At 42.8% G+C, this 13,382-nt stretch overlaps 1 protein-coding gene across 1 annotated transcript in view; it reads left to right on the plus strand.

The window, feature by feature from the left end:
• BSDC1 (BSD domain containing 1) overlaps positions 1 to 8,803 on the plus strand; it is a 59,673-nt gene extending 50,870 nt beyond the window's left edge. Inside the window, exons 10-11 of the mRNA XM_044286496.1 lie at positions 5,438 to 5,535; positions 7,696 to 8,803. Of these exons, the coding sequence (XP_044142431.1) occupies positions 5,438 to 5,535; positions 7,696 to 7,728 (131 nt within the window). The 3' untranslated portion in view covers positions 7,729 to 8,803. The remainder of the gene's footprint in view (positions 1 to 5,437; positions 5,536 to 7,695) is intronic.
• Positions 8,804 to 13,382: the final 4,579 nt, after the last annotated feature.

Genomic DNA, 13,382 nt, shown 5'->3' on the forward strand with positions numbered 1-13,382 from the left:
TGCACTTCCACTGGATCCTATGCTTCAGGTAGCATTACCCTCCTAATGCTGGATATCACCTGTCCTGTTGGTTTTCCCTTTTTATATAGGTGGTTTAGTTGCATACCGTAGATCCTGTAGCATTATCCTCCTTCTATAGAGTAATTGCACTATCACTGGATCCTGTACAGACTGTTGCATTACCCTCCTTCCTTAGGCGGAGTATTGCACTTCCACCGGATACCATACGTTCTGTTGCATAAACTCCTCTGCAAGCAGAGTAATTGCTCTCATACTGGATATCATCGGCTTTCCCCCTTCTATTGGGGGATTAGTTGCACCATAATTGCGTGCTATAGATCCTGTAGCATTAACCTCCCCCCATTGACGGAGTAGTTGCACAACCAGTGGACCCTGTACATCTTTTCGGTTCCCCTCTTTCCGTCGGCGGAGTATTTCAACTACCACTGGAAACTGTTCCTCCCATTACATTATCCGTCTTTCTTGGGTGGAGTAATTGCTTCAACATTGTCTACTGCGACTACTTTCATTTGTTCCTTGTCACATGGCAATCCCATTCCATGGGTGGTACCTACAATGGCCTTATCCCCCGTCATAGGTGGTATTTTGGCACTACTTGTGGATACTGTGACTGCTTCACACTACCCCCTTCCTCAGGTAGTCTTAGTTTGGATTGGTGTGTGGCAGCCTCTATCTTCAGGTCGGCCTGTAAGGCTGAGTTCACACGGGCGAGATTTCCGCGCGGGTGCAATGCGGTAGGTGAACGTATTGCACACGCACTGAATCTGGACCCATTCATTTCTATGGGGCTGTGCACATGAGCTGTGATTTTTTTCACGCATCACTTATGCGTTGAGTGAAAATCGTAGCATGCTCTATATTGTGCGTTTATCACATAGAAGTGAATGGGGCTGAGTTAAAATCGCAAGCAAGTGCGGATGCGGTGCGATTTTCACGCATGGTTGCTAGGTGACAGTCTATTCACTGTATTATTTTCCCTTATAACATGGTTATAAGGGAAAATAATAGCATTCTGAATACAGAATGCTTAGTAGGTGGTCAATTGAGGGTTAAAAAAAATAAAAAAAATTAACTCACCTTCTCCTCTTGATCGCGTAGTTCCCGGTCTCTTCTGATGAGCTGTCGGCTAAAGGACTTTTGGTGACATCAGATCACATGCTCCAATCACATGGTCCATCACCGTGGTGATGGACCATGTGATTGGAGCATGTGATCTGACATCACCACAGGTCCTAGCCGGTAGTTCATCATTAAAGAAGTAAAGAAGAGACCGGGAACTACGCGATCAAGAGGAGAAGGTGAGTTAATTTTTATTTTTATTTTAACCCTCAATTGATCACCTACTAAGCATTCTGTATTCAGAATGCTATTATTTTCCCTTATAACCATGTTATAAGGGAAAATACTACAATCTACACTACAACTAACCCAAACCTGAACTTCTGTGAAGAAGTTCGGGTCTGGATACCACAGTCGTTTTTTTATCATGCAAGTGCAAAACACATTGCACCCGCGCGATAAAAACTGAACATCGGAACGCAATCGCAGTCAAAACTGTCTGCAATTGCATACCTAATCGCGCGGGTTTTCCGCAATGTACCGGGACGCATCCGGACACGCCCGTGTGAACCCAACCTAACTCTAACAGGCCGTTGGCTTACCTCATACCTTTCCTTGTGCCTTCTCATTTGGTTGATTGTCCCTGGCACTCCACACTCCTTCCGTAGGTGGAACGTGTGCTCTGATTGCCAATTCTTGCTGGCTATTGCTGTTGTCCTCATTTTCAGGTGGAGTCTCTCCTCTGACCCTAGAGGCTATAGTTGTTGCTATCGCTTCCCCCCATGAGGTAGTCTTTGCGCTGTCCATAGATATTCTGGCTACTCCAGTTCCGTGGCTACTACTGTGTGAACCCTTCCAGGGGGAATTTTAGTGTTCATCCTTTAACTGCGGCTTACATGACGCATAGGCGGGGGACACTACATTTATGGTTTTCTCCACATCCCCTTCCTCCATGTGGAGTATCGGCCCTGGCATTCTGTCAGTATCTACACAGCATTCCTCCTTCTAGGCATGGTGCCTTCTCGCTAGTTGTAGTTGTGATCGTGTCTACATTTCCTTCTTCCACAGGGGGCACTTTGCTAATGTTCTGCCATGACACGCTGCGGCTGAGGGGTTTGATAACTTCTGCTGGGCATTAGTAAGTTTTCTGTACCTGGGAAAACCTACAGATTTCTATGGCTCTGGCTTAGCACATTGTTCCCTTTACATGCACGCATTGCCTCTACAATCTACTATGGTGACAGCATCAGCATTTCCTCCTTGTGGAGTTTGGGTAAGCATTTATTCAGTTTGCATATGTGGGTTGTCTGCATGGCTCCCCTCACCGGGTCGAGCGGTCGTACTGCCCTTGTTGTCACCCCTAAGTGTTGGTTTTCTAGTAAGCCGCATTGGCTGCTTCTACTTCTCCCCGTCCGCAGGGCAAGTAGTTGCGCTCCCCCACATACTGTTACTGCCAGCTCGGTCAGTGTTCATAGCCATTGGCTTCTCGTATGCCCCCTTTCTGCTGTGGGGTGCCTGTGCGGGTGGTGTTGGTTCTATTACCAGTTTTTTTTTTCTGGGGCTTTGTGGCGTTCGGGGTCCACACTCCCGTCCTGGCGCAGTATTTTCCTATCTCTGGTTCCTGTCTGCAGCTTCCGATTAGGTCTGCCAGTTCAGGCAGCCTGCCATGGAGTATCAGACGACTTCTCTACTCTTTTGTTCTGGAATTTAAGATCCTCCTCTATATGCCTCTGCTTCCTGGGAAAACATTCTTATGAAGAAACCTCCTTGGCCGTAGGTCTTAAGGGGACATTTTTGATCCCGGAGGACACCCTTTCCCTGTCAGGTTACTCCCCAATTTTTTTTTGTCAGTTTTAGGTCTGTTCCACTTCCTTGTTCCCTTTTGCGTTTATTCATTCCCTCAAGAATTTTTTCTTGTGGGACATTCTCATGCCTGACTTCCAAGTTCTCTAGTTCTGACTTGTTCGTTATGGTCCTGATGGAGTGTTCTTCTTTTCTAGCAGTCCGGTATGGTGTGTGGTGCCTTCGGTCATCCCTATTTCTTCCCCCATGGGGGGCACGTTTTGTCACATCTGCAGTTCTTTGGCCCTTGATATCCAGACGCCATTTTCAGTTTGTCTTCTTCCAATCAGTATTCCAATCAGTGTTGTTGTTTGTTTGTTTTTCTATATTTTATTTAATTTTTTTCATTTTTTTTTCTTCTTTTCATTCATTTTTTGTTTTTTATTTTTTTTTGTTTTCCCTTCGAGTTTCGATCCATGGGCATCACTCCTTAGAAGTCTTCCGGATCCAGGCTACATATTTCTCTCCTGTATCCTCCTCAATCGCTCCGTTGCTTCTGGTGACTGTCTTGTCTTCATTCTTCTCCATCTTGTAGATATTCTGTGTGCTCTCCACTTCTTCTGAAGTCTCCTAAGCCGTGACTTATATTCCCTGGGCTGTTCTTTCTTCTCCCCAGCCAGAGCCTCTGCGTATTCAGCTGCTCTCTGGCTGGCATTCTGGGGAATGGGTCTTCCTGTCCCTTTTCAGGGTTCCTGGTGTGTCTTTCCCCCGCATTTCTGTGCGGGGCCTTATGGCCGGCCTTGGACTTGTTCTGTTCTTGTTCCCTCCCTATGCTACTGCTTTTTAATGTCCCATGGTCTTCTGTGTCCCCCAATGATATGAGCGAGAAAATAGGATTTTTTGTGCTTACCTGTAAAGTTATTTTCTCGCTGAGTTCATTGGGGGACACAGCTCCAACCCTGTATGTACATTGCTGGTTCTCCTAGATGGGTCCTGGATAAAGACCCATCTCCGGTTTTCTTCCTTTTTATTGTTTTCTGTTGGCTGCTCCTACTGCTTTTGTACAAACTGATTAGCTCAGTGTCTGCAGGAGGGGTATATCACAAAAAAGTGATCAAAAAGTCGTATGTTCTCCTAAATGATACAACAAAAACCTACAGCTTGTCCCCCATACACAAGCAATGGATCAGTTCTGTAGAGGAAAAAAATTTAACCATAATATGGCAATGCAAATATTTTTTTCAAAAAACAATGAAAACAACTCTATTTTTCGCCATCTAAGAGGCACCTGCCCATAAGATGCACCTAGGTTTTAGAGGAGGAAAATAAGAAAAAAATATTTTTCATCAGACCTCAACACAGATACCCAATGTTAATCAGACCTCAACTTAGACCTCCAGTGTTTAATCAGATCTTAGCTCAGACCCCCAGTGTTAACCAGACCTCAGCTCAGACCCCAGATCAGACTTCCAATGTTAATCATACTCCAGATCAGACAAAAAATAAAGAATAAAGAACAATAATAAATCATCTTGCCTCTCCTGTTCCTGATGCCGCCACCACTTGGGAGATTCAGCGCCCTTTCTGCCGCTCTGTGCTGTGACCCAGTGTAGCACAGTGGAAATACGGTATAGAAGTTTGGTACTGCCGTATTTGTACTGACTGGCAGAATAAGTTTGTCATAACATTTTTAGAGTACAGTGAAAACTGTAAAAGTAAAACCTAACAAACAATGGCATAATTGCATTTTTTTCAGTATCACCCAACAAAGACTTGTTTCCTATATTACAGTGCAAATAAATGGTGCCATTAAAAAATACAACTTGTCCTACAAAAAATAAGCCCTCATACGACTATGTGAACAGAAAATGTAAAAAAATTACAGCTGGTGGGATGGAAAGAAACAAGACTGCACAAATGAAAATTGGCCAGGTCCTTAAGGGGTTAGGTGGCAGAACAGCCAAGGGGAGTGTCTCAAACTACCGCTTTCCCAACTGGCACAATACAATTTCTAAAAGAATGGCGGAGCTGAATGAAAAGTGCCCAGCTGTAGTGTTGCTTTAAAGGTAACCTGTCATCAACTTTATGCTAATCTCACTGAGGATAGCATAAAATAGTGACAGAAATGCTGATTTCAGCGATGTGTCACTCATGAGCTACAAGTAAGTGGTTGCTGAGAACCAGCATCATAATCTACCTGAGAAGAGTCCTGGTTATTCATAATCTCCTGCTCTTTTACCCATCTGCTGTTGATTGTCAGTGCTCTACTAGAGAGAAAGGGAGAAAACTAGGTAGAAGACTGTCAGTCATCAGCAGGTGGCGGGAGAGCAGGAAGTCATGAATAACCATGACTCTTCTCAGGTGGCCGGGGCTCTTTTCCAGGCCCAGTCTGCAATGATTGTGATGTTGGTTTTTGGCAACCACTTATTTTTTACTTATAAATGACAGACCGCTGAAATCAACCCACATGTCTCTTCTTTATGCTGCTGTTAGTATGGGCAGCATAACGTTGATGACGGGTTCCCTTTAACTGTTGTCTGGTTGGTTTAATTACGTTGGGCTTCTCTTCTTGCAGGGTCGAGTACAGATGTCAGTGAGGACTGGGAGAAAGACTTCGACATGACAGAAGAGGAAGTACAGCTGGCACTTTCCCGGGTGGAGGTATCTGGAGAGGTGAGGGCTTGAAGTCAGAATCATATTTTTTCTTGAGTTTTTTTTACATAGCCAGAAACCATGTGGATACCTAGAGAGGTACGTTCATCATTGGAATTGTCATTAACATTATCATTCTTACACTTTGTACACACACAAAGTGTGTTTTAACCCCTTAAGGACTCTCTGAATTGGCCTTACAGGGGTTGTCCAGGCTGCTTTTTTTTTATCCGCCCAACAAAGAACTAGTCTTGTGGAGAAATCCATGCTCAACTGGTCCTCGCCACTGTTTCGGTTCCCTGGCTCATGGTCTGTCTTCACTGGACCTCTGGCCCTAGTCTGTAAACTTCCTGCTCTGATGGGGACACATGCACTGCTGCAGCCAATTAGTGGACTCATAGGTGACGTGTCTCCAAGTAGCATTTCACTGCTGGATCACGTGCTGCTAGGGGATATGTCACTACTTTGGCCAGTCATGGGCTGCAGTGGTGCATGTGTCTCAGACTGTACAGGAAGTTGACAGACAGAGACCAAAAGTGGCAGGGGCCATTTGAGTATGGAGTTCTTTACACATCCCGATGACAGGGTTTTTTTTGGGGGGGGGGGGGGGGGGTTTGGGTTATGTTCACATTTTAAAAGAAATAAGAAACCTGGACAACCGCTTTTTGAAGGAGTTTTCCAGTCTGTCAGTATTGATGGCCTTTCCTTAGGATAGGTCATCATTATCAAATCGTCCATCAGTCTTCCCTGGGGCAACTGGTTATACATTTTTCTAGAGATGGTTGCCATTTAAATGAAAGCTTATGTAATGCATTATGTAACATACCGTATCTCCGCACTGGCTCATAGAGAGGGTTTAAGTGTCTGTGTGCCCTAGTAGGACATATCTAGAGGGTTTGTCATACTAAGACAACCCTTTAAAGTGCTTTTGCAGTCTTAAAGGGGTTGTCTCATCTCGCCATTACTAAGGTGAGCTGAGACACTGTATTGACCACCAGCCGGCTGGGAAACAGCAGAGTGCTCCGGCGCTCTGCTGTTTTCAGTAGCTGTCATTGCCATGGATGAGAGCTAGTGAAACAACGTAGCAGAGCAAGCTATACTGTCTCCCTAACTCAGAAATAACATAGCTTGCTATGCTACACTGTTTCCTTAGCTCTAATGCACCCCAATGTGAGCTACTGAAACAGCGAGCATCAATGATCTCTACTGTTCTGTTTCCCAGCCGGCTGGTGGTCAGGACTGTGTCTCATCTTGCCTTAGTAATGGCGAGATGAGACAATCCCTTTAGCGTCAGTCCAGTCACTGTACAAAGAAAAAATCGGAACATTTTTTCAATTTCTGACTATTTTTAAGATGTCTGTGAAGGTTCTCATTTATCCAGGTCATGGTATATCTGTAAAGAATAAATCAGGGCAACTGGACGTACTGTAGATTTCTTGAAAACATTTCACTTGTTCTTCCAACGAGCTTTCTCAATTCTGAGTGACTGTACAAGAATTCTCTGGGAATAAATATGTAACTGAATCAACATCTGGTAATTATACCCCATGACCCCATGCTGGGTATAATTACCAGATGTTGATTCAGTTACATATTTATTCCCAGAGAATTCTTGTACAGTCACTCAGAATTGAGAAAGCTCGTTGGAAGAACGAGTGAAACATTTTCAAGAAATCTACAGTAAGTCCAGTTGCCTTGATTTATTCTTTACAGATCTTTTTAAGATATTTGTCAGTAAATTGAAGTAATTTTATATTTGTCCAGATGCTGAGAGTTTGATCTAAGTGGAGTCTAGGCTGATAAATTTAACTTATATGGTTCACTAACAGCAAGTAAACATCTTGAAAATGGTGAGGAAATACTAAATATATTAGAAAGTTGGAAAACATATCTTCTAAAGATAATTTTTCACTATGACCTCATTATATCCTAATAGAGGTAGAGTAGTACAGTTAAGTAAAAATAGCCCTAACATAGACATTGTGACACCATCATCTGCCACTATATGATCTACATTCTATTTATGTCACTTTCCTCCCTGTGATCATGTGATTTGCCACATGATTATTAGGATTAATAGAGGCATTGCTGCTGTCTCAGTTCTTCTACACAGTGCCCATTGTGTGATACACAACTTATTCTGCATCAAAGAGGTTAACTTTCCTTTGTACATATTTTCAGCTTGAGGATGAAGACTGGGAAAATTGGGAATAACTGATGGAGAGAGGTCACTTCTTCTTCTCCTGGACACTACACTCTGACCTGAATTTTTTTTCCTCCAACGTCATCTGCCAGACATCTATCATGCTGCTTTGGTCTGCGCTGGGTGGCACATGTCGAGAGCAAATGAATCAGTGTGCACTGGCATAGCAGGGTTTTAAGGCTTAATTGAATATTTTCTTTAAAGTGTGCCCTTTCTCCCTATAACCTTGCCTTCCCCTGTTTGGATAGAAAGCAGGTTTTCAATCCAGTTGACATTTCTTGCTATCTGGAGGCAGTTGCATGTGGATGTGATGTTCCTTGGCAGGACTGCTTAGTAGCTGCTTTTTTGTGTTGTAAAATGCTTGAATAGATTCTGATTTGGGAACATAACCCCGAACTGTTCATTTCATTCCAATATAGGGAGGGAAAAAACCTCACCTTGATCTTGCTAATTTTGGGGTAATTTGGTTTGTGTGTATGGATATGCCCAACATGAAACACAATCACCATACTTACAGAACGCTTGCTTCATATTAGACTAGTTTTTTCCAGGCTTTTATACCTTTCTCCAGGGTATGTTAGGGAATTTTCCCATATTGGAATGTTTCGACATATATTGAATCAGATAGTTTCACTCAAAGTTAGAAACATTAAAAACAGAAATATTTGCCAAATGAATCGGAAGACTATAAGCTATAAACTAATAAACTATCTCTTTATTTCTGTGTGGGTCAAGCAGTAATTTTGCTGTGGGGACCAGATTCTGATGTGTATAGAAAATAGGCTCTTGTTATGTTAGCCTCTCTAATAATTATCAACTCATCCTACTATCCCTGTCATTTGTTCGTGCAATATATATTTCCTATTTATTATGGCAGCAAGGTGGAGGAAGAGCAACATTTTAGGAGAAAATCCCATAAGGAAACTGCTTCTTGGTCTTTTTTTTTCCCTCCCAAAGCTTACACCAGTCTTGCTTTTAGAGGTTGAGACAGAAATGTTTGGATGACAGTTGTTCTCTTTGCCCTTAGAAATCCAACAAAAAGCTCTTTTATTTTATAGTAAATAAAGTACATTAAGCAACCTTCTACTTCTTTTGCGTGTTTCTTTTTATTTATTTCCAATGTTGTGTCATGTACATTTGTGTTTAACCCATAGCTGGTGGGTGCAAGCTGTGTTACACAGTTGATACATGCAGGCAGTGTCCTTGATCAGAGATGGTTCTGATCACAGACCTTTAACCGCTCTAATGCCGCAGTGAATAGCAACTGTGGCATCCAACTGGTTAGACAGAGAGAAGGGGCTCCCTTTGACCCCGATCTTTACCTTTAACTGTAAGCATAGGTCATCAATATCGGAGCGGTTGGGGCTAACATGAGATGAGGAGGGTGGTGGTGGCTGCAATCGAGTGGAGTTGACATATGGATATAAAAATTCAAGGAGATTTGCTTTTACTTTATACTTCAGCTTTGGAAGCCGGTAATGCAACTGCTGTTGAGTAGAATCAAAAGCTATCCGACCTAGGGCAAGGTCTGGTGGTGGCGGTGAGTCTGTGCAGGAATTATTGACAACATTGCCAGCAAACAATATCGCAGTGTGTAAGTTCTGCAGAATAGGGCTACAGAGCGACATGTGTCGCGCGACACATAGGGCACAACTACACTGCAACATGTGTCGCGCGACATTGATGTCACACCAATGTCGTGCGACAATTTTTATAATGATAGACTATGGTGTTGCACTGCGACATGCTGCGACTGCAACGCGACAGTCGCAGAAAAATCCATCTTGGATGGATTTTTTTCTACTGTCGTGTCGCAGTCGCAGCATGTCGCAATGCGACACCATAGACCAGGGATGGCCAACCTGCTGCTCTCCAGCTGTTGCAAAACTACAACTCCCAGCATGCGCAGACAGCCTGCAGCTTTCAGCCTACAGCAGTGCATGGTGGGGATTGTTGTTTTACAACAGCTGGAGAGCCGCAGGTTGGCCAGCCCTGCCATAGACTATCATTCTAAAAATTGTCGCGCGACAAATGTCATAGTGTAGCCCTAGCCTAAGATGTGGCTGTTTAACAACAAATGTGAGAACTGTACAGGTGAAACTCAAAAAATTAGAATATCGTGCAAAAGTCCATTTGAGACAGTAATGCAAATTAAAAGGAATTGCATTAATGCAGCTTAAAATTAGAATTTTGTGAAAAGGTTCAATATTCTAGTCAGCTAGCTAATCCATATCCCCTGAGCAAAGTGTACCTCAAAATTGTGACTTTGGGGTTTCATAAGCTGTAAGCCATAATCATCCAAATTATAACAAATAAAGGCTTAAAATATCATATCATATATTAGTTTCACCTTTTAAGTTGCATTACTGAAATAAATGAACTTTGCACGATATTCTAATTTTTCGAGTTTCACCTGTAGATCTCCTTCAGCACATGAATCGGCATCAGGTTCACGTGGGAAAATTGAACTGACCAGCACAGTGAGCAAGACCGTCTTCCTCCCCTTTGTCATTCTGCTATCTAGGCCACATTGTCATCATCATCACTGTCAACATCTACTGTGCTACTGCTCTCCCTTGCGCCACCTTCTGTCATTTATAATGAATGAACTCCCACCTGGCTATGTTGCTGCTGTACCACTTAGTGCAGGCATGCTCAACCTGCGGCCCTCCAGCTGTTGCAAAACTACAATTCCCAGCATGCCTGAACAGCCTACAGCAGGGCATTGTGGGAGTTGTAGTTTTACAACAGCTGGAGGGCCGCAGGTTGAGCATGCCTGACTTAGTGGATATCACTGCCTATAGGCAACTGATGGTGCATACTTAGCTTCAATTGAGATACCTAGCTAACATTATTTCTCATAAAAACCCATCCCTGCCTTGTACTCTCAAGTGGAATTGTCTCTGTGCCGCAAGTTCAGTCAGACACAGTACATGTCTTTATTGGCTGAGTCAGTTTTGTGCGGCAATGGTAATGATGCACCACCAGGTGCTACTGACACCTTCATGGTTCTGCAGGTGTGGTTCCCATGTGTGGAGCTTATCTATCTCCTCCATGTGTTCTTCAATGGACATCCTCCCATCCCAAACAGAAACAGGGCAGAATGTTGGTTCCACTTTGAGCTCAGGCAGAGGCAGCTTACCAGGTATGCATGTCGTGTACCCAGGACCTTTGAAGAGTCCACCAGATTTGTGAGCAGGGACAACAGTGGTATCAACAATGTTATCCACCTGATATTTATGTTGGAGCACTGATGTAACAAGGGATGGTGGAAGAATAACTTCCACACCTTGCTCACCACCATCTGCCAGTTGGTTAGCTGCAAGTGTAGGAAGAAGTGGAAGAGAATGAAGAGCTAGAACTTGATGAGTAGGTGGTGGCACTGAGGATAGGTCATTAGTATAAAACAGGGAAGTATTATTTCTCTTTTATTTTTGTTTTTTCATTATATTTTCCTGTTTCTGGAGAAAGCGAGGATAAAATGATGTGCGTTATCCCAGCATTCCTGTGTATGCAGACCACCGATAATAGCCGATAATATTAGGAGTAACCTGCATACAGAGGAATGCTAGGAGTACACAGATCAGATCATCTCCGTATCCGTCAGATGCCCATGATGTCATTGTGACATCACCACTTTCCATGGCAACGACCTGAAAGGAGGAAGGAGGCTTCCTGTATCTGGGTCATACTACAGAACATAGTGCTAACTTTAAGCGCTGTGTTATGCAACTTTTGTGACAGGGAGCTGATGATATCATATCCTTGTCACTTCAGAAAAATTGGGTTTACACAGTTCAGCTCGATCTCTTTTTAAAGAGGACCGGACCATGTAAAATTGTTTCAGCTGCACAGGCCATCAGAGGCTGGAATATAAATATACTGTATACATTGTGGATGGAGTTAGGGAACACAACAAAAAAAATCCAATAAGTCATCACTTAAAGCAAAGCATCTGTCCTTAAGTAGATGTGCTCCAATCAGCACATAAAAACACATTCTTGTGCTGAACAGGGTTGCCAACCCAAAATCACAGACAGCCAACATTTTTTACGGACAAATTGGAAAACCATAATAAATGATAAAGATTCTAAGTAATACATGTCTATAGCTTAATATACTGATAAGAACTCATTACTATCATTTACTGTGAGCTGTAAAATGATAATTACCACCAAAATAATCTAGTCAAGTACCACCAGCCTAGAAAAAAAAAAAAATCACGGACACAGGAAAAAAGTCACCTATTTTTTACAGACTATCCAGTTTCTGGACAGTTGGCAACCCTGGTGCTGAAGGATGTATTCTTATGTGCTAATCGCAATGCAGTTTGATTGGAGCATATCGCTTTCAGGATTAGCGTGCCTCAAGACTTCATACACATTCAATATCTGTCGGCTGAAGTTCTGAACTATGATTTGGCCGACGGCTATCTCTCCTGACTCCCCCGTACACACACGCGCGCGCGCGCGCGCGCACACGTTCGGTTCATCCGTATATGTGTATGCAGTGAGAAGAGACCACTGACAGACACTTCTGATGACTTATTTTTCTGGGAGAACAAAAGGATCGGGCAAAAATATTCACTTTGCCCAATCCTTCTCTTCCCCTAAATCATCTGTCAGAGGAGAGTCGGGAGCTCCCCTTAGACATTAGACTGTTGGCAGAACAATATGGAGGCCTTTAATGGTGCTATGTATGTTTAAATTGTTCAATTTAAACATACACAACCTACTGGTTGATCACTCTTATAGTTGATAATGTCTTTATTTATCGTGTATGGGGTCTCTTAAAGGGGTTGTGTAGTGCTACGATACTGATTACGGTACCTATCCTCAAAATACCAGAATAGCTTCTTGAAGTGGTTGCAGCAGTCATACAAAAGCTGTGTCCTTTTCACTGTTTCACTGCACGCCGTCTAGCTAGTAGCAGCAGTGCCGTGTAACTACCGGTACTTATTCCATTCACTTGAATTGGATGAGTAGTTGTAGCTATACTATACCACCAGTACAAGCTAGATGGTGTGCGATTTAAACAGTGAAGAGGACGCAGCATTTGCACAAGTATCTCACATTCTTCAAACTGTTGAATTGCGGGGTCCCAGGAGTTGGACCCCCACCAATCTTATATTGATAACCTATCCTGATGGTATGAAGGAGGGAAATACTAATAGTCCATACAAACAATCATAAGCATATAATAGGAAAGAACACCTATTTAGAAAGTCGCACATCCAAAAATATAGCAATTTTTATTCAAGCCACCAATACAAAAAGTTACAATACTGTATATAATAGGAATCCTATGAAGGACCAAAATCAGTCCCTAGATACTACAGGGAATGTGTCATCAGAAAATAACCTGCTGTTTAAATCACTTGCTTATGTTTAACACTTGCTTTATGTTTGTTTTTGAAGAATGTTTGATGATGATGTTTTTAATTTTAAATGTATTCCATATATGTAAACAAAACAAAAAAAATGCAGTTTTTGCAGTGGCCACTATGTCTAATAATCGGCGCCACTAACTCATTCTAACCCTGCCTGTAATTATATAATCTCTGTGTATAGATAAGACTGGATCCTCCATTCACAACAGGTGATTGTAAGAGCTCCTCTATTCTTTCCTTGTACAATGACCTCTGCACAGGGCACTGAGCTGCCTA

This window comes from Bufo gargarizans, chromosome 3, assembly GCF_014858855.1.
Source record: "Bufo gargarizans isolate SCDJY-AF-19 chromosome 3, ASM1485885v1, whole genome shotgun sequence".
NCBI lineage: Eukaryota > Metazoa > Chordata > Amphibia > Anura > Bufonidae > Bufo > Bufo gargarizans.